The 23,075-nt window shown below is 35.5% G+C and overlaps 1 protein-coding gene across 5 annotated transcripts in view; it reads left to right on the plus strand.

Annotated features, from left to right (window-relative positions):
- Positions 1 to 23,075, plus strand: part of BTBD7 (BTB domain containing 7) — a 94,826-nt gene that overhangs the window by 31,820 nt on the left and 39,931 nt on the right. For 4 of the 5 annotated variants that reach the window (XR_005053973.2, XM_036991574.2, XM_036991571.2 and 1 more), the window contains 2 exons: positions 6,272 to 6,459; positions 7,165 to 8,244. Coding sequence is in view for 4 of the 5 variants with exons in the window: in XM_036991574.2 (XP_036847469.1) it covers positions 6,378 to 6,459; positions 7,165 to 8,244 (1,162 nt within the window). In the remaining variant the exon portion in view is untranslated. Of the gene's footprint in view, positions 1 to 6,271; positions 6,460 to 7,164; positions 8,245 to 20,228; positions 20,325 to 23,075 lie in introns of those variants that run through there. The other variant, XM_073241938.1, reaches the window with a different exon arrangement.

Raw genomic sequence — 23,075 nt, forward strand, 5'->3', positions numbered from 1 at the left:
GTTGCTGTCATAAGATTGTTCTGTCATTGGACTGAATAGGATTTGTGGTGCTGGGGCAAAGTCATCTGCCTGTATATTAGATGGCCCCAGAGAGACAGATGAGCCTAGCTGGTGGTTCCTAACCAATTTTCCAATCTGGTCTCATTTTTTGGAGATGTCTTCAAAAGGCAAGGGTCTGTCGCTGATTCTGCTTCTGATGACTGTTCAGTCTCTTTTTGTTTTGTTGTTCTTAAAATGTATCCAAGCATAGAATTGAAAGTTACAACGTAATCCTGGCTCTTTCACTTAATATCTCTGTGATTTTGGGCCAGTTACTAACTTCTCAGCCTCATCAGTTAAAAAAGTTTTTGGGAGAATTAAATGGGTTAATACGTATAAAAGCTGTAGAACAGAGTCTATATAGTAACTCTCAGTAAATGTTAGTTGTTATGTTAGGTAAAACATGCTTGAAATGAGATAGGCATAGGAAGTCATGTTCTGTTAACTTGGGTTTTGGGGTTTTTTTCTTTTAAAACTTTTTGTTTCTAGCTACTCTGGAAATGTGAGATTTGGCCATGGGGGTGACCATTTGTCCCATTTGCCTCATTAGACCTGGCATGCACCTGTTCTGGCTTCCCATCTGCTTTCTATCTGTTTTGACTCTCAAGCATCCTGGTTTGAATGATACGTTATGTGGTTACCTTAGATTTGACAGAAGTGAAATATTACTCCAGTTTTATATTTCTCTTTCATTATTAATTGTTTTTCATATTCACATGTGTATCACATTCCTGTCCTATAAAACTATCCTTAATGATTAGACTAAGGGGGAAATTTGTGTGTAAAATCCAATGTCCAGTTACCTTTTTTTCTGTGTACACTAACTTAATATAGAAAAAGATCCCTTCCCCATCCTCATTTTCCAAATCAGCAACTCATACAGCTTTGGTGAAGTTTAGGGATCCATTTCCAACTTCTTTATTTTACAGATGCTAAGGACCCATAGAAGTTAATGTGAGCATCCCATGTAAGTGGCCAATTGATGATGAAAGAAAACTATCCCTGGTACCTTGGCACCCATTGTTTTCTCTCCTGTGTAAAGTAGTAAAGAGTGTTTTTATGGCAAATTTCAGAGTTTTCCAAAGTTATACAAGTCCATTCCATTAATGCATTGTGGAGCAAGGGGCACCTTTAGATGAATACTTCCTGTTGGAGGCTCACAGTGCACTTGAGCACTTTAAAGATGCTGAAAGGTCCTGAAGTAAAGAAACATACTATACATTGTTTAATCCTGTATTTTCCAAACTTTGGGAAAACACTCTGGAGTGTTTTTGAGGAGAGAAGTTGATTTTTGTTTTTTAAAAATTCTCACAGGGTTGTAAGTTTTCTCTGTTGCATTCAACATGATTTTTCCCCTTCAATTGGGTCTGCTACAATCACTGAAGCTTATTTTAAGCCAGTTAGATCATTTGATTGAGATTGGTCATGTCAGCTATTAACAGAGCACACTCCCCAGAATGGTGATTCTAGAAAAAGGTTTCATCAGCTTTCTAGGGTTTTAGCCATTTGCATCCTGTGGGCCTTTCCCAGTCTGTAGGCCTGGTCTTTCCCTTTCCTTTCCTATCATATCATGCAAAGATTGGGTTTCATCCTGTTTTATATAGGAAATAGCCAAAACTTGCCTGGAATGAAAACATCCCTAGAGATTAGACTATGACTGATTTATTTCCAGCACCTAAAGGCAGCAGATTAAATTAAGAAATAAGTAACATAATAATACTGTGCTCCATTTGACATAAGGTTTTGGTTGCCTTAGAAATAAATGAAATTGTGCCTTGAGAACTTTGAAAAAATATGACTTTAGTACTGGAACTACACAGTCAGGATTACCCCTAGGATTTGGAAATGGAGACATAGCGTGGATATAAGGGTTCTGCCTGATCCAGAAAAATTCCTCCCATTAAGTGTTTCCAAGGCCTATGTTTATTTTAGTATTTAGAGCTCCGGGAGAAGATATGAATGTTATCCAAGTCAGTTCACCTTGAAGGAGAGTCCCATTGATCAGGAGCTACCAGGAAAAGACTCTGTCCGTAAGTCCCAAAGACACTTTTATTTCAAGCCACCTCTCTAGGGTGGCACCTCAGTTGTCCCTGTGGGGCAAATTATTGTAGGTATATTATCTTCTTTATCCATTGATCTGATAGACATTTAGTTTGCTTCCATATCATGGCTATTATAAATAGTGCAGCAACAAGCCATAGGGGTACATGTATCTCTTCACATTGTTTTCTTTTTATTTGGATAAATATTTAATGTGGAATTGCTGGATCACATGGTATTTCTATTTTCAATGTGTTTTTTTTTTGGTATCATTAATCTACAATTACATGAAGAACATTATGTTTACCGGGCTCCCCCCTTCACCAAGTCCCCGCCACATACCCCTTCACAGTCACTGTCCATCTTATTTTTAATGTTTGAGGAACCTCCATTCTGTTTTCCATAGTTACTGCACATTCCCACCAACAGAGTACAAGAGTTACCATTTCTCCACATCCTCACCAACATGTTACTTTTTTTCTTTTTGGTAAGAGCCAATCTGACAAGTGTGAGGTGCTATAATCATGGTGGTTTGGATTCACATTTCCCTTTTGAAGAGTGATGTTGAGCATGTTTTCATGTGCCTGTTGCCCATCCATGTGTCTTCTTTGGAAAAAATGTCTATTCAGATCCTCTGCCCATTTTTTAAATCAGGTTATTTATTTGGTATTAAGTTGTATAAGTTCTTTATATATTTTGGATAGTAACTGCTTGACAGATGTATGATTTGGAAATATTTTCTCCCATTCAGTAGGTTGCCTTTTCATTTTGTTAATGGTTTCCTTCGCTGTGCAAAAGCTTTTTAGTTTGATGAAATACCATTGTGTTTTAACTTTTGTTGCCCTTGCCTAAGGAGACTTGTCTAAAAAACATTGCTAAGATTGACCTCAGAGAGCTTACTGGCTAGGTTTTCTTCCAGGAGTTTTATGGTTTCAGGTCTTACATTCAAGTCTTTCCCATTTTGAATTTATTATCGTATATTATATGAGATAGTAGTCCAATTTCATTTCTTTGCATATACTTGTCCAGTTTTGTATTGAAGAGACTGTCTTCCCCATTGTATACTCTTGCCTCCATTGTCAGAGATTAACTGACATATATGTCTAGGTTTATTTCTGAGCTTTTTATTCCATTGATCTATATGTCTCTCTTCATGCCTGTACTATACAGCTTTGATTACTGTAATTTTATATTATAGATTGAAATCAGGGAACACAATACCTTTAGCTTTGTTCTCCTTCCTCAAAATTGCTTTTGCTATTCAGAGGTCTGTGGTTCCATACAAATCTTAGGATTATTTGTTCTAGTTCTGTGAAAAGTGCGTTTGATATTTTGATGGGGATTGCATTGCATCTATAGATTGCTTTGGGTAATGTGGACATTTTAACAATATTCTTACAATCCATAACTATGGTATGTCTTTCCATTTCTTTGAGTCATCTTCAGTTTCTTTCATCAGTTCTTACAGTTTTCAGAGTACAGGTCTTTCACCTCCTTGGTTAAATTTATTCCTAAGTATTTTATTTGTTTTGATGCAATTGCAAATGAGATTGTTTCCTTAATTTCTCTTTAAGATATCTCATAAGTAGTGTGTAGAGATACAACCAATTTCTATATGTTAATTTTCTATCCAGTGACTTTACTAAATTCATTTATCCTAATAGTTTTTTGGTGAAGTCTTTAGGGTTTTCTATATATAGTATCATGTCATCTGCAAATAGTGACAGTTTTACTTCTTTCCCATTTGGATGCCTCTTATTTCATGCCTAATTGCTGTGGCTAGAACTTCAGTACTATGTTGAATAGTAGTGGCATAAGTGGGCATCTTTGTCTTGTTCCTGATCTTAGACAAAAACGTTCAGATATTTACTGTTGAGTATGATGTTAGCTGTATGGCCCGTTCTATGTTGGCGTACATTGCCTCTATACCCACTTTGTTGAGAGTTTTTATCATAAATGGATGTTGAATTTTGTCCGATGCTTTTTCTGCATCTATTGAAATTGTAAGACTTTTATCCTTCATTTTGTTAATGTGGTGTATTACGTTGATTGAATTCTTCCTTCTGCTTTGTTAGTGAGTTTGCAGTCTTTCTTGTTCTGTTAGTTTGCTCTGCAGTCATTAGGAATTAAAAAGCAAAAAAACCAAAAAGCAATGTGGAATTTCAAAAATGAGTAAAGAAGGAAGTGAAAAAAAGACTACCTTGGGAGTAACCCTTCAGAAACTCTTTGCCTGCACTCTGACTGCTGCTACTTCCAGATCCAATGCTTATCTGCTCATCTTTTTTCCCCCCTCATTTTTGGTAAAGGCATTTACTTGGCATAATGTTTTTATTCTGGATTTTTCTTAATACATTTCAAATTTGAGAAAGGATTATCTCTGCCATTTTTATGTTTTAAATGCAAATCTTTAGTGATTGAGAATAGGATGTGACCTCTAAGTGAGGACACAAATTTGGCTTCCACAACTCTAATTTCTTTTAAAGAACCACCAAACATGCCTGAAGAACTATGAAGCTTTTAAGGAGCTCAGTTTGAAAACCAAGATTTTTTTAGACTTAATGGTTTTTTAACTTTGAAATGAAATTAATGGGAAGATTTTGTTTCTATTTTATGAAAATTGACACCATTCAAAATGAATTACCCCCCAAAAAGCAGACTCTTCTACATTTCTAATATTTAAGAATAGAAAACTGAATTTACTTACACTAAGTGTCATTTTACAAAAACTGACTTCACTGGAAGAAGTAATTTTCTTGACCATTTAATGTTTACAAAATAGTATGTTAAACTCTTCCGATTCCTTGCTGGGTAGTTCTTAACAGAACTCACTGTCACATCTCTGGTTGCCTTTCTGACTCCAGTAGGGTCACTGAAATAACAAATCTAATATGCTTTGTTTTCCCATGTAGATAGGTAAGCTTCAAATAGGAAATTTGCTTGTTGATCGAAGTTACTGCAACTTTGCATAATATCTAATTAGTAGAAAGTTTCCCAGTCTTCTCTTGAGCACTTTTAGATAATTCTGTGCTTAGATAAATAAACTTTCATATAAGTAGTGGGAAAAGATTAAAGGTAAGTACAAATGTTAATGATGATTTTCTTAAACTTGAATTCCTAAGGTTATGCTGTGTCAGTAACCAAGATGAAAGTTCCAAGAATCTTGACAAAGTTTTATTTTCTAGCAGGTTTTTTGTGATATTGTGTGTGTGTGTGTGTGTGTGTGTGTATGCGTGTGTAATTCCATTTGTTAAAACATTTCATTCTTCATTATGAGGCTAGATTAACTGCCTTTTAGTTGGTGTCCTAACAATTCCAGTAATAGATTTTAAATTGTGTTTTCTCTTAAACCATTAGCCCTTTTAGTAAGATAAGTTTTATGTAACTAGATACTGTAAAGATTTAGAAGTATTCATATTAACTCGTTCTCAGAGTTTCTTCTCTTTGCACATGTATCTCCTCCTGGCAGCTTTTGAGAGTTAAGTTTCCATGGTGGGGTCTGTAATCATTAAAATCATACTGCCCTGTCAGTGTTATGTCAAAATATTGGGTAATAGGAAGTAGTATCTTTATTTAAGTGCCTTATAGGGAGGATAATAAAAGTTCTCATTTTCCCTTGAGTCTCACTCTATATCTCTATATCTTCTCTCAAAATTATGTGTGGAACAAGTAGCCTAAAGGTACTTAGTTTTAACTGTCCATCTTTTCTTGCCACTCTTATCAGTAAAATGCCAAGTTACACAGATTAAAGATCAATTTAAGCAATTTTATCTAAGGTAGAAAAATAACAAACCAATAAATTATATGCTCTTTGTATCAGCCTCTTACGTGTTTATAAATGGCTTAGAATGTTAGATTATTGCTGATGTTGGTGTCTAAGGATTAGAAAAAAATGAGAACTTTCTTTTTAGTCTACAGATTTTTCCTTGTGATTTGAAATACTCTTTCTGTAACTATATTTTAGTCTGATATGTACTTTCTACGACTAAAAAGTAATTGGTACATGTTATGGCTCAAAATTGCAGCTAACACTGATTCATAATTCAAGTTTAACTACATTTTCTGAAATTTCTACATGTGAATTTGACAGCATGTCATTATTTGCAAATAAAAGTTTTCAGTAGCTTGCTTTTTTTAACTGCAATTTGTGATACATTTGAAAAAATGAATAAAATTATTTTTGTTTCATATCAAGAAATGGATGAAAAGAGGCTGCTGGATCCAGGGTTGAAAGTTCATAAAGGCCTCTGGGATTATACTCTGAAGAACCAGCAGATGGACTGCCTGAGTGACTGAAGAAAATGGGTGCTAATGCATCTAACTATCCTCATTCATGCTCCCCAAGGGTAGGGGGAAATTCTCAAGCCCAGCAGACTTTCATAGGTAACTTTCAGTTTTTCTAACTTGATTTCCTTTTGTGAATATATAGAATTGTATTTTCAGTGGTCTGTTTGGATGAAAAGAGAACTGAGCTGTGAAAAAGTTGTAGGTAATAACTGTGCAGCATCCAGATTTCTTGCCCAACAAATGTAAATCTGGCTTGTGTGCTTTTTATCCTAAACCAAGCTGCTATAGCACAGTTGATCTTTTCTTTGGTTGTCTTAACCATAATTTCCAATTACCCTAGGAAAATCAGCAACCTCCAGTGGTGTAAAACACATGTTTCTTCTGTCCTAAATCCATTTGTTTTCCCCAATACAAATGCAGCCTTGGTGTAGTAAAGAAGAAAAAAAAGAAACACTTTACAATTATATAGAAGTAATATTCTTAATTACAAATCTGCCTAATTCTCATTTCCTCAGAGTCCATGATTAAGCTCTATGATATCTGGTCCTTGATAGCCAGAGAAGAACCAAAAGCATTTTTTAAAATTAAGAAAAATCTGCCCTTTTTATCTCTATTCCTTATTAAATAAAAATAAGTTTTTTGAGCTTTTTATCTTCCTTTATAAAAACAGAAATCAATTTTATTTGAATGTTTCAGGAATGTCTATAAAAAAGATGTTAGCATGAAATATGTGTTAAAGTGAATGTTGAAAATTAATGTTTTAAAAAAAACAAATTTTAATTTGTTTAATTTCCTTCTTAGGGACATCATCCTACTCTCAGCAAGGCTATGGTTGTGAATCAAAATTATATAGCCTTGATCACGGCCATGAGAAACCACAAGACAAAAAAAAGAGAACCTCTGGCCTTGCCACCCTCAAAAAGAAGTTTATTAAGCGTCGGAAATCTAATAGGTCTGCTGATCATGCCAAGCAGATGCGAGAACTCCTCTCTGGGTGGGATGTTAGAGATGTTAATGCATTAGTGGAGGAATATGAGGGAACTTCAGCCTTAAAGGAACTTTCTCTGCAAGCCAGTTTGGCTAGACCAGAAGCCCGGACACTGCAGAAAGATATGGCCGATCTTTATGAGTACAAATATTGTACCGATGTAGACTTAATATTTCAAGAAACTTGTTTTCCTGTTCATCGTGCCATTTTGGCAGCAAGGTGTCCATTTTTTAAAACACTGCTTTCTTCCTCACCCGAGTATGGGGCAGAGATAATAATGGACATCAATACAGCTGGTATAGATATGCCCATGTTTTCTGCTTTGTTACACTACCTTTATACAGGAGAGTTTGGAATGGAGGACTCAAGGTTTCAAAATGTTGATATCCTCGTTCAGCTTAGTGAAGAATTTGGAACACCAAATTCCCTTGATGTAGATATGCGTGGACTTTTTGATTACATGTGTTATTATGATGTCGTCCTTAGTTTTTCTTCAGATTCTGAACTGGTTGAAGCTTTTGGTGGAAATCAGAACTGTTTAGATGAAGAGCTCAAAGCTCACAAGGCTATCATTTCAGCACGGTCCCCATTTTTTCGAAATTTATTGCAGAGGAGGATACGGACTGGTGAAGAAATCACAGACCGAACTTTGAGGACTCCCACAAGAATTATATTAGATGAGTCCATTATACCAAAAAAATATGCGAAAGTTATATTACACTGTATGTATACGGACATGGTGGACCTCTCCGTTTTGCACTGTAGCCCCTCTGTTGGGAGTCTCAGTGAAGTTCAGGCTCTCGTCGCAGGGAAGCCAAACATGACCAGGGCAGAAGAAGCCATGGAACTTTACCACATAGCACTATTCTTGGAATTTAACATGCTTGCACAAGGTATGAAATTTTTAATTTTGGTTTCTGGAATTACATATTATTTATCTTACAAATTGCGAACAGAACCAGAATCCATGATTTCAGTGTTTGTGATGTGACAGGTCAGTTTTTTTCAAATCTATGGTTGTGACATCTGAGACAGAATTGAGGGTTAGTATTAATGTGCCTGTTCATTTAGCATTAAAACCAAGTATTCACAGCTAGTGACTAAGAGCAATAGATGAATCTCTTTCTCCCTTAATATAAGCCCTAGGTGTGGGAATATATAATTACCCAGCCACCACCCAACTATGCCCTGTCTGTACCCGTGCTTTGAGCTAACCCTGTTTCCCACATTTCAAGATTATTCTTGCTATGACTCCTTGGATAACTTAGATTCTCATATTTACGCTCAGGGCCTTATTGACATTTAAATGTTTAGAATAAGAATGAAAGTTCATTACAAAAATGAAGACTTACATTTGGATACAAATTAATTTGAATCAAAGAGTAGGGCAGTGTGTCTGATTTAAATTTTAAAATATTCCGTATTTTCTTTTCAAGCTTAACGTGTACATCAAGCAACAGCTTACAGTGTGTAAGGCAGTTAGTACTAGACTTACATGCCTTCTTCATTTAAACAAAAATGTTTAAGTTATGACATATTTTTGGTGTTATTGGCAAACACATAAAAGTTGCATTAAAAGAATTATATATGTGTTGGTAATTAGGATCTTAACATTTCAGAGCGGGGAAAAAAGACCTTCCATGGCATAAGGGAATCTGCTGTCTTGACAGAATGCATTCTTTGCTTTTATGGCCTCATATTAGAAGAAAACAAGCTACATCACATGAAATTACTAGAGAAATTTAGCTAATGAGTATTTGCTAAAAGAACATTAGAAGTTGTCAATTTGAAGAGAATGTAATGGTTTGGGTAAAATACATGAATGTAAAGAAATAAAGAATAAGGAGTGGAAAGCTAATAAGAACATTTTTCTAACTTGAATACAATGTATTGTATGGCTAAATCAAGAAATTAATAGGACTTTGAAAAATAAAAAAGCTCCAGTTAACAGTGTCAGTAATAAAAATTAGAGGAATTATACAGAGGAAGGCACTAGTAAACATGAATGAAAAATACTGAGATTTCTGTTACATAAAGAATCTTCTAAAATCTTACTTTACCATTTTCTTTTTGGTAATAGTACTAATTTTATTTCATTACTGCAATTAAAATGTCATTAAAACATTTTCTTACTGGCTTAAAATAAGAATCATTATATTAATAATAGACTATTTAGATGTCAGACTGTAGGAAAATATATTATCAAAAGTAACCTCACAGCTTGACCTACCATTCTTCTATTCAGTAAAGCCAAATTTGTCAGAAAATGTCTCTACAGAAAAATTTGAAACATCATTACCAAAAGGTAAAATAATCTCTATTTTCTCAAATTGGTTTTATTTTTTGATATGTTTAATAAGAAAGCAGAGTGTGTTGTATATACTTTGCTGTTATAAAAAATGGGAGAGCATCCCTTAATAGTTTTTCAATTATTTTTTATTGTTTTAAGTTTTGTATGAAAAGTAAAATTGTTAGCCAGCACTTGGATCTTAGGTAATACTTTAGAGTTCTTTTATGTTAAATGAGTTAAAAAAATTTTTATCACTTAGCTAGAAATTGTGTGGTTTTTTTAGTACATTGAAAAATGGAAAACAACATTCTTTGTATTACCTTAATCTTAGTTACTTAAATTATATATATTCCCTTAAATTTGCATGTAAATGGCTCTGTTTCCTTTCATTGTTCGAAATAGAGAGTTTGGGTTATTTGTTTTTTGCACTCTGTGTAGGCCTTATTTTTCCCCAATACTCATGATACTCTTCATGTTAGAGTTTAAAACAAACCATACCTTCAATACGGGAAGAAGGATATTTGATCTCTTGGAGAGGGATTTTACACCACAAAGATTAAGCGCTCAGGCTCCGGAACCTGACAAACTGGATTTGAATCCTTCACAACCATGTTTTAACTTGTTTGACCTCAAAGCAAGTCACCTCTTGAAGTCCCGGTTTTCTTACTTATAAAATAAGAATAGTAACCCTGTAAGGTAAGATTATGAGAATTAAAGGAAATCATCTGTGTTTAGTGATCTGAATAGTACACAATACATAGTGAGCATTCAGTTAATACCAACTTTTACATGATTAGCATCCTAACATATTTCCTTCACAACCACATTCTTTTCTAAAATGAACTTAAGATAAAAAAACTAATTCTATAATTGTATCGGTTAAACCCAATACAAAGCATATTTTACGATTTTTACTAGGTAATTATTGGTTTTAAGATTTTCATATAATTTTATCACTGGTGATTGGTATATCAAACTATTGTGAGTATCTGGATATTTGTCATGGTACAATCAGCTCTTCTCAGCAGTAGTTCTGCAAGCAGATTAAATCTATAATACTCTGAAGCATCTGTTGAGTATAATGAATTAGAATCTCTCCCTTGCATTCAGCATGGTATTAAGTACCATTTCGTAGAGAATTAAGAAAATAGTCACCAAAATCTTACTCTTTTCTATGATTCAGAAGAGGATTCCCAGTTAAGAAAGACCATAAGACTAGATGTCTTCAGTAGAATCGCAATATTCATATATAAAAGAATGTTGTATTGAATCAATGAGACATAAATAGGATGCTATAAAAGTAAAAACAGGAGCTCTTGGAAATAATGTAGCAGAAATGAAAAATTTAACAGAAGGACTGAAAGGTAAAATTGAACAAGTCTAGAAAATAAGTAACAGAGATGGACCACAGTTGGGGACCAGAAAGAAAATGATAGTATTCATCCAGAAGGTGTATTTTCTTAACAAATAGTGGTTTTAGAAACATATACAGGGAGAATGGAAGAGAAGACAGTATCAAAGGAGCAGTGTGAGAGGAATTTCTGTGTTAACAAGTTTCCCTACAGAAAGGGAAAAAGAGAAGATTCTAAAATGTTGGAAAGAGGAAAAATTATGTTCCCTACAGAGAAATAGAAGTCAGAATGGTATTGAACTTTTCAAAAGCAAAAACAGAATACTACAGTACAGTGGCTAGTGCCTACAAAAAGATGATGGAAAATTAGTTTAAACACAAAATTCTATACTGGCCACACTGTCAGTCAAATGTAAGGCTAAAGGCATTTTTCAGTCTTGCCTCAAAAACTTACCTCCCCTGTACCCCTAATCAGGAAGTTACTGAGGATGTGTTCCATTAGAAACAGTGAAGTAAACTAAGAACAGAGATATGTAGGATCCAGAAAATGGGGTCCAATACAGGGAAGAAGAAAGGGAATTCCTAGGTACCAGCTGTGGAGTAGGTCTAGTAGGCATCCAGTGTTGACTGGAGTAAAAGGGTGAAAGGCTCCAGCAAGTAGGTATCTGGGAGAAACCAGTTACCTGAATGGTTGAATGTGAAGTAACACTTGATGTTGAAAGAGATTTTATGGATCTTTTAGTGCCTTTATGAAGAGTTAGCAGTAGATTTATTGAAAATGAAGCAAGTGGGAAAAGAAATTATTACTTCCAAGAAAAATTTTTTATTACATTTGGAAGAAAATGTAATTCTAATACACAGCATGGCTCAGCAGTAAGCAGAATTTAGTCATAATAGGGACACTGAATACTGATTCAATAAAAAATGATAATATATGCATTGATTAAAGATGGCTACATGAGAGGAGAGACAGAGGCTTCCTCCTAAAACTGGATACAATTAGAAAATTTAATTGGAGCAACTAATCCTGAGAGAGCAACAGGAAAGAGGACAGCATCAGACTGCATACACCTGGAGAAAAGAGCAGACCTCACTGAACAGGGTAATGTACCAGAGCTGTGGCTTCATGGGACCCAAGCTGCTCTCCCACCCCAGCTCACCAGTGGGAGAAAGAGAAATGGAGCAGGGAGGGAGTGGAAGGCTTGGGACAGCTGAATTCCTAGCTCCGGAGATCTACTCTGAGAGCACAAACCTACAATTCATGGTGCTTTCATGAGACTCTCATGACTACTGGGTTGGAAAGTTAATACAGGCAGAGTTCCTGGGGAGACTGGGATTCCGGCTGCTTTTGGAAAGCAGGGATCCATATCCGGCTGCTCTAGGACAAAAACTTACACCTGTGTGCCTGGCCCACTGGCTCAGGCAGTGGAGACAGGCACAGCAGCCGGGAAGCAGGGAACAGCTCTTTCCTCCCCCCAGGCACCAGTACCACTCCCCTGCAACCCCCGACATTGCTTCAGGGGCTAAGCAGCTCCAGAGACTACAGCTTCTGGACACTAGAGGGCGCCATATACAAACATGAAACACCAAAGGAACCTTGTCCAGAGTAAAATTATTAATACAACTCCCGAGAAAGATTTAAATGATATGGACCTCGTGACTCTTCCTGAAAGGGAGTTTAAAATAAAAATCATCAACATTCTAATGGAGGTACAGAAAGATATCCAAGAACTCAGGAATGAATTCAGGTCGGAGATCCAATTGTTGAAGAGCACGATGGAGGGTATTAAAAGCACGTTGAATACAGTGGAGGAGACAATAAATGAAATATAAACTAGAGAACAGGAATACAAAGAAGCTGAGGCACAGAGAGAAAAAAGGATCTCTAAGAATGAAAGAATATTGAGAGAACTGTGTGACCAATCCAAGTGGAACAATATTTGCATTGTAGGGATACCAAAAGAAGAAGAGAGAGAGAAAGGGATAGAAAGTGTCTTTGAGGAGGTAGTTGCTGAAAACTTCCCCAATCTAGGGAAGGAGATAGTCTCTCAGGCCATGGAGATCCACAGATCCCCCTACATAAGGGACCCAAGGAAGACAACACCAAGACACATAGTAATTAAAATCGGAAAGATCAAGGATAAGGCTGCTAAAAGCAGCCAGAGAGAGAAGATCACCTACAAAAGAAAGCCCACCAGGCTAACATCAGACTTCTCAGCAGAAATCTTACAGGCCAGAAGGGAGTGCATGATGTATTTAATGCCATGAGGCAGAAGGGCCTGGAACCAAGATTACTTAATCTTGCAAGATTATCATTTAAATTTGAAGGAGGGATTAAACAATTTCCAGATAAGCAAAAGCTGAGAGAATTTACCTCCCACAAACCATCTCTACAGTCCATTTTGGAGGGACTGCTATAGATGGAAGTGTTCCTAAGGTTGAATAGCTGTCACCAGAGGTAATAAAACCACAGTGAAGTAGAACAGCTCATTACAAAGCAAATGCAAAATTAAATTAACTATCCTCAAAGTCAATCAAGGGGTAGACAAAAAGTACAGAATTTGATATAATATATAATATATAAAGAAAGAAGGAGGAAAAATAGAAAAGAACCTTTAGATTGTGTTTGTAACAGCATACTAAGTGAGTTAAGTTAGACTCTTAGATAGTAAGGAAAGTAACCTGGAACCTTTGGTAACCACGAATCTAAAGCCTGAAATGGCAATAAGTACATACCTATCGATAATCACCCTAAATGTAAATGGACTGAATGCACCAATCAAAAGACATAGAGTCACTGAATGGATAAAAAACAAGATCCATCTATATGCTGCTTACAAGAGACTCACCTCAAACCCAAAGATATGCACAGACTAAAAGTCAAGGGATGGAAAAAGATATTTCATACAAACAATAGGGAGAAAAAATCAGGTGTTGCAGTACTAGTATCAGACAAAATAGACTTCAAAACAAAGAAAGTAACAAGAGGTAAAGAAGGACACTACATAATGATAAAGGGCTCAGTCCAACAAGAGGATATAACCATTATAAATATATATGCACCCAACACAGGAGCACCAGCATATGTGAAACAAATACTAACAGAACTAAAGGAGGAAATAGAATGCAATGCATTCATTTAAGGAGACTTCAACACACCACTCACTCCAAAGGACAGATCCACCAGACAGAAAATAAGTAAGAACACAGAGGCACTGAACAACACACTAGAACAGATGGACCTAATAGACATCTATAGAACTCTACACCCAAAAGCAACAGGATACACATTCTTCTCAAGTGCACATGGAACATTCTCCAGAATAGACCACATACTAGGCCATAAAAAGAGCCTCAGTATATTCAAAAAGACTGAAATTCTACAAACCAACTTTTCAGACCACAAAGGTATAAAACTAGAAATAAATTATACAAAGAATGCAAAAAGGCTCACAAACACATGGAGGCTTAACAACACACTCCTAAATAGTCAATGGAGCAATGACCAAATTAAAATGGAGATCCAGCAATATATGGAAATAAATGACAACAACACAAAGCCGCAACTTCTGTGGGACGCAGTGAAAGCAGTCTTAAGAGGAAAGTATATAGCAATCCAGGCATATTTAAAGAAGGAAGAACAAACCCAAATGAATAGTCTAACATCACAATTATCAAAATTGGAAAAAGGAGAACAAATGAGGCCCAAAGTCAGCAGAAGGAGGGACATAATAAAGATAAGAGAAGAAATAAATAAAATTGAGAAGAATAAAACAATAGAAAAAATCAATGAAACCAAGAGCTGGTTCTTTGAGAAAATAAACAAAATAGATAAGCCACTAGCCAGACTTACTAAGAGAAAAAGAGAATCAACACACATCAGCAGAATCAGAAATGAGAAAGGAAACATCACGACAGACCCAACAGAAATACAAAGAATTATTACCACTATGAAAACCTATATGCTAAGAAGCTGGAAAACCTAGAAGAAATGGACAACTTCCTAGAAAAATACAATCTTCCAAGACTGACCAAGGAAGAAACACAAAATCTAAACAAACCAATTACCAGCAACGAAATTGAAGCAGTAATTAAAAACTACCCAAGAACAAAACCCCCGGGCCAGATAGATTTACCTCGTAATTTTATCAGACATACAGAGAAAATATAATTCCCATTCTCCTTAAAGTTTTCCAGAAAATAGAAGAGGACAGAATACTCCCAAACTCATTCAATGAAGCCAACGTCACCCTAATACCAAAACCAGGCAAAGACCCCACCAAAAAAGAAAACTACAGACCAATATCCCTGATGAATGTAGATGCAAAAATACTCAACAAAATATTAGCAGACTGAATTCAAAAATATATCAAAAGGATCATACACCAAGACCAAGTGGGATTCATTCCAGGGATGCAAGGATGGTACAACATCCAAAAACCACATGATCATATCCATAGATGCTGAAAAAGCATTCGACAAAATACAACATCCATTCATGATAAAAACTCTCAACAAAATGGGTATAGAGGGCAGGTACCTCAATATAATAAAGGCCATATATGATAAACCCACAGCCAATATCATACTGAACAGTGAAAAGCTGAAAGCTTTTCCTCTAACATCAGGAACAAGACAGGGATACCCACTCTCCCCACTGTTATTCAACATAGTATTGGAGGTCCTAGTCATGGCAATTAGACAAAACAAAGAAATACAAGGCATCCAGATTGGTAAAGAAGAAGTCAAACTGTCACTATTTGCAGATGACATGATATTGTACATAAAAAACCCTAAAGACTCCACTCCAAAACTACTAGAACTGATATTGGAATACAGCAAAGTTGCAGGATACAAAACTAACACACAGAAATCTGTGGCTTTCCTATACACTAACAATGAACTAATAGAAAGAGAAATCAGGAAAACAGTTCCATTCACAATTGCATCAAAAAGAATAAAATACCTAGGAATAAACCTAACCAAAGAAGTGAAAGACCTATACCCTGAATACTACAAGACACTCTTAAGAGAAATTAAAGAGGTCACTAACAAATGGAAACTCATCCCATGCTCTTGGCTAGGAAGAATTAATATCATCAAAATGGCCATCCTGCCCAAAGCAATATACAGATTTGATGCAATCCCTATCAAATTACCAACAAATTCTTCAACGAACTAGAATAGTTCAGAAATTCATATGGAAACACCAAAGACCCCGAATAGCCAAAGCAATCCTGAGAAGGAAGAATAAAGTTGGAGAGATCTCACTCCCCAACTTCAAGCTCTACTACAAACCCATAGTAATCAAGACAGTTTGGTACTGGCACAAGAACAGAGCCACAGACCAATGGAACAGAATGGAGACCCCAGATATTAACCCAAACATTTCTGGTCAATTAATATATGTTAAAGGAGCTATGGACATACAATGGGGAAATGACAGTCTCTTCAACAGATGGTGCTGGCAAAACTGGACAGCTACATGTAAGAGAATGAAACTGGATCACTGTCTAACCCCATACAGAAAAGTAAATTCGAAATGAATCAAAGACCTGAACGTAAATCATGAAACCATAAAACTCTTAGAAAAAAACATAGGCAAAAATCTCTTGGACATAAACATGAGCGACTTCTACATGAACATATCTCCCCGGGCAAGGGAAACAAAAGCAAAAATGAACAAGTGGGACTATATCAAGCTGAAAAGCTTCTGTACAGCAAAGGACTCCATCAAAAGAACAAAAAGGTACCCTACAGTATGGGAGAATATATTCATAAATGACAGATTCAATAAAGGGTTGACATCCAAAATATATAAAGAGCTCACACACCTCAGCAAACAAAAAGCAAATAATCCAATTAAAAAATGGGCAGAGGGGCTGAACAGACAGTTCTCCAAAGAAGAAATTCAGATGGCCAACAGACACATGAAAAGATGCTCCATATCACTTGTCATCAGAGAAATGCAAATTAAAACCACAATGAGATATCACCTCACACCAGTAAGGATCGCCACCATCCAAAAGACAAACAACAACAAATGTTGTCGAGGTTGCGGAGAAAGGGGAACCCTCCTACACTGCTGGTGGGAATGCAAATTAGTTCAGCCATTGTGGAAAGCACTATGGAGGTTCCTTAAAAAGCTCAAAATAGAAATACCATTTGACCCAGTAATTCCACTCCTAGGAATTTACCCTTAGAATGCAGCAGCCCAGTTTGAAAAAGACAGATACACCCCTATGTTTATCGCTGCACTATTTACAATAGCCAAGAAATGGAAGCAACCTAAATGTGGTACATATACACAATGGAATATTACTGAGCCATAAGGAAAAAACAGATCCTACCATTTGCAACAATATGGATGGAGCTAGAGAGTATTATGCTCAGTGAAATAAGCCAGGCAGCGAAAGACAAGTACCAAATGATTTCACTCATATGTGGAGTATAAGAACAAAGAAAAACTGAAGGAACAAACCAGCTGCAGAATCACAGAACCCAAGAATGGACTAACAGTTACCAACGGGAAAGGGACTGGGCCGGAGGGGTGGGAAGGGAGGGATAGGGGCAGGGAAAAAGAAAGGGGGCCTTATGGTTAGCATGTATAATGTGGGGGGGGCATAGGGAGGGATGTGCAACACAGAGAAGACAAGTAGTGAGTCTACAGCATCTTACTATGCTGATGGACAGTGATTGTAATGGGGTTTGTGGGGGGTACTTGGTGAAGGGAGGAGTCTAGTCACCATAATGTTCTTCATCTAATAGTAGATTAATGATAATAAAGTGAATATTTAAAAAATGATAATATAGTGGTAAATTCTAGAAGAAATAACTGAAAAAGTCAAGAGTTGCCTCTGGGGAGCAGGAGTGGAAATGGAAAAGAAATATGGCAGGGGGTTTTGTTTGCAGGGTAACTTTTTTTTTTATTACTACTAGGTACAAGACTAAATTGTGAGCATATAGTGCTTTGATTACAAAATTAAATTTTTTAATATAATGTGTTATCAGTGCTCAAGAACCAGAGAAACCTAGATAGGCCACAGTCCTAAAGAACTGGGCATTCTTTCATATCTGTCAGGAATGTTAACTAATGAGATCACGTGTTCCCTCTTCATCAGAGTAGTCTGAATACACTTCTAGAGAATAATGGAGCTAAGTTAAAAACCATTATCAATGGATCAGAATAGTAAATGTAGATTTCAGTTAAATATCCAATGTCGATGAAGAATTAATCTGTTTCAGAAATGGCAGTTCAAATGATTCAAGTTACCCATCTCTAATCATAATGAAACTTTGCACTTAAAATTTTTTTTACTCAAAATTATGAGTAGAGTTCTAAAATGTAGTATTTAATTTCATATTTTATTATAGAACTTTTTAGACCATTTTTTACTTTTCTTTTGTCTCGGGATATCTTTACCTTTGATATTAAATATTCCAAATACTACGTATTCTTTAAGGCCAAACTCAACATGCTACCTCCATTGTTTTGTCTTACAGAATTCCAGATTAAAGTATTTTCTACTTCCTGCAAACTTCTAAACACTTATTTTTCTTTTAGGTTTTTACATCTTCTAACTTGTTTTGGAATTACCTATGTACCTGTCCTATTTCCTCTGTCAATTATGTATATTCCTGAAGTATATAATTACAGTATATACTCCTAAAGATAAGATCAGAATCTTGGTCATCTTTGAATCACTTAATGTACCTAGCACAGTGCTTGCTCATTATAGACTCTCAGTTACATATTTTGAATTGCCTTTAATACCTATGAAAACAAGTAACTTTTCTTTTTTAAGTGGTGGTGGGGAGAGGTAATAAATGTTTAACCCTTCAGGTTGCAAATAAAATGGAAACACTGAACCTCAGTCTAGGAGATGTAAAAGTAAGTTTAAATGTGATCTAAATGGTATATAACTCTCTGCCATTAAACTCGGTTTTAAGTTAAATTTCAAATAAAATGGTCTCATCAACTCTTTACTTTGTTGGCCCAGTGATACTAAATAGGATATCAGTTGAACTTAAAATATTCTTGAAAGCCAGTTGAGGCTATTAATCTTTTGAGGCCACAAAAATTTAATCCAAGGACAATCTTACCTTTTGCACTAATTTATAATTGAGATCAAAGAACTAGTTATCTAAAATTTCAGTAATAAAAATGTATTTATAGTAATATGAATATAATTCAAAATGTCAAAGTAATTTGGAAATAGTTATATATTAGGCATCTTTTTGCTTCTTATTTGTCCTGTTTTATTAAGGAAAAATAAAATTGTAAGAAGTTACCATAATCTTGTCTATTTAGAGTAGAGTGTTTGTTCACCCTTAATATAGTTAAAAGACAGTGGGTATAAATTAATGTTATAGCTTGTTATATGCCTTTTTAAGTATAAATATATAGCAGGTGCTTTATAGCCATAGCAAGAAGTATTATTTCTAAAATGTGTATAGTTCACTTGGGGTAGAAGGTCTTCCGTTCCTTTTTGTTTAAAATTATGTGGAATTTAATTAGAAGCTTTCTCTCAACAATAGCAAACCTTTTATTTGTGATACTGAAATTTCAAGGGTGCCGCAGTGGAGGGAAATGAGTTTGGTTTTTTCCTCCATCCCAAATTGTGTGTTTTTTATAATCAAGGTCTGAGCAATTGGATTTAATCTGAACTTTACAGGCATTAATGTAATCAGATAAAAGAGGAGGTGCTATGCTCAGGTCAGTATAGATATAATACAGACTTAAAAAAATAAAACAATACTCTTTACTGCAAATTCCAAATATCCAATTAATTCTCACAGAATTTTTTTGTTGATTCCCACCAAACTCCTGTATCCTTAGGTACCTATGATTACATTGACAAATGAGTATATATTGGCAAGAATGTTAATTGATATTTTTTATGGAAGTATCATTGATATACAATCTTATATTCATTTCAAGTATACAACACAGTGGTTCAATAGTCACCCATATTATTAAAGCCTCACCCCAACTAGTGCCGTTACTATCTGTCAACTTAGGAAGATGTTACAGAATCATTGGCTATATTCTCCATGCTGTACTACCGTCTCCATGACCAACTTAGATTATGATTGAGAATTTTTCTGCCCTTTTATCCCCCTCATGCTACTCACTCACCCACCCACCCTAACCCCTCCCACATGGTATGCCAACCCCTCCCCCATGGTAACCACCAGACACTTTCCAGTGTCTATGAGTTTTGTTTTGTTTTTAGATTCCAAAAATAAGTGAAATCACCTCTGTGGAGTATAAGAGCAAAGCAAAAACTGAAGGAACAAAACAGCAGCAGACTCACAGAACCCAAGAGTGGACTAACAGTTATCAAAGGGAAAGGGACTGGGGAGGATGGGTGGGAAGGGAGGGATAAGAGGAAAAAGGGGCATTACTATTAGCACACGTAATGTAGGGGTGGGTGGGCATGGGGAAGGCAGTATAGCACAGAGAAGATAAGTAGTGATTATATAGCATCTTACTGTGCTGATGGACAGTGACTGTAATGGGATATGTGGTGGGGACTTGATAATGGGAGAAATTTAGTAACCACAGTGTTGCTCATGTAATCGCATATTAATCACACCAAATATATATATATATATATATATATATATATATATAAAATAAACTTAAAAATTGAAATCATAATAAAATAGTATTCATCTTTCTCCCTCTGGCTTATTTCACCCAGCCTTATACCCTCTAGATCCATTCATATTGTTGCAAATGGCAGGATTCCTTTTTTTATGGCTGAATAACATTCCATTTGAACACAGACTTTTGAACACCATAGTACTACTTCTCTGGAATAAGAAAGAGTTGAGTGTGTATATTATTAAAGAATACATTGAACCCTAGTCACCAGATGGATAGCAGATAACATCCTCTGTGATGCTACCCAATGCAGCATATCTGAGATAGAGACTTGATGTCAGTTTAACATTTTTGAAACACCATTGCTATGCAAGATGCAATACCAGGGAGAAGAGAATTAAAATGGATGTTTTTCAAATGCCACTATGTACCTAGCTTCATGATAGGCACATTTTTCTATTTTATCTTCACAATAGCCTAATGAACTTGGAGAATGGACTCCCATTTGCTCAGAGAGATTCAGAGGCATATAACAATACCCAAATTTAATAGTATTTTATAAATACAAAGTCTGGAATGAGATCTGTGTTCTAATTCTGGCTCTGCCGCATACAAACCATATAAATTCTGTCCAGATTTCTCAACTTGAGCTGGTTTCTTCCTCCTCATATAAGCGAAGGAACCCAGAATTATGCCTGGCCTACAGTTAGGAGGGCTGTAATACATGTTTTTAAAATTGAATTGCATGAACTCTTTAGTAGGCGATTTCTAAAGATAAGAATTGTGTTATTTTCCCTACACATCATTTGGTAGCCTGGTTCCAAGTTTCCAAAGTCTAAACAAATTTCCAGAGTAAAAGTTTTATAAACAATGATACACATGATTGCAATTCAGGAGAACATTAAACATTAGATGGCAAAACAGGGCCATTAAGAAAATGATCCATAGAGTTTTCCCATGGTGGTGAGCTGTTTGGTGTAAACTCCACTTTGATTCAATTATAGTCTTTTTTTTCACTTAGAAACACTAATAAGAGAAATAGCTTAATTGTTGCTTTTTCCTGATACTTTTTCCCATCTTATTTTTATTGTTTTGACTACTTCTTTTAACCTATCCAAGGAGTAAAAAAAGTAATACAGTTCAAGGTGCCGGTTATGTGGTTATTTAGAGGAGGGCATTAGTGATTGAGGAGGGAAAGTGACAGGAGGAGGAACTGCCACACTATACAAATACGTGGCTTTTCAAACTCAGTATTGACATACAGATTTGAAGTTTCTGCCTTAAAAGCAGGTATTACACTTGTCTCCTAAAACAGCCAGTACAGGCAGTCTGTGTACTTCTGGATTCGTAAGTGACTGGAAGAAACTATTCTGAGAATTAAGGTAGATTAATAATGATACTGTTTAGTTATTAGTATGTTCAAGACATCAGGATAAACTCATTTTGTGGAATACTCAATCTTCACAGTAACCTCTATGGTAGCTACCTTCATTCTTCCCATTTTAGAGATGGGGAAACAAATAGTTGTTACTTCCCTAGGGCCACTTCTACTGATCAAGAGATAGGCTTCAAAACAAGGATTCACTAAGCACTATTCTTCACCGGGTAGCAAAGTTTCCTATAGACGTGGTACTTAAAAAGACTTTAGACAATGTTTGGTAACGTTCATAAATAAGCCATCTCCTTAACAACTTTAAATTTGAATTAATTTATTTCAAAAGCAGTTCATGGTCATTTTTTAAATAAAGGAAATGATAATGAAATATAACCTAAAGTGTATTTTCATCTGCTACCACTAGTTTCCCAAATCCTTGTTGATGACCTACTTTGAACAGTTGGACAAGTTTCCTTAGACTTCAAATGCATGAATAAATGTATTTCACCTACATATCCTGTTCTGTTGTAGTGTAAATAGGACCACACTATAATACTACTCTCTTACCTTTTTTCATACTTAATACATTTTGGAAAAATTATGTCAGTATATATAGAGTTACTTTATTTTAATCCATTTTTTGTTTCTAAAAATATAAGAGATGTACTCACTTGGATGCTCAGATAATGCAAATTAATACAAAAGGTGTTTAAGAGCCCTTCAGTTGTACACCTCCTCCCCCGTGAAAACACTCTCAACAAACAGTGCCTTTTAAAAATATCTCTTAAAGACAGAATCAGTTTGGAGTGTATTTATGGAACTGCTAAACCATTCAGTGAATATAACCTGACCACAAAATTCTTGCCTCCCACTGTTTTTCATGTATTTAGATGAAGAGGAATATCATGGGCTAGTCTTATTAAATATACATCCATGAAGGCGATACCTTTGATACATTAAAAGGCTTTGTGCTCTGTTTTCTTTTTACTAAAACAGTTTTATACACCTCATACTTAGCATTAACATGTCTATAGAACTTCTGATAAATGCTTTACACATAGCATTTGAAGAAGGTGAAATAGCCATACATGTGAAAGC

Source organism: Manis javanica, chromosome 8, assembly GCF_040802235.1.
Source record: "Manis javanica isolate MJ-LG chromosome 8, MJ_LKY, whole genome shotgun sequence".
Taxonomy (NCBI): Eukaryota; Metazoa; Chordata; class Mammalia; order Pholidota; family Manidae; genus Manis; species Manis javanica.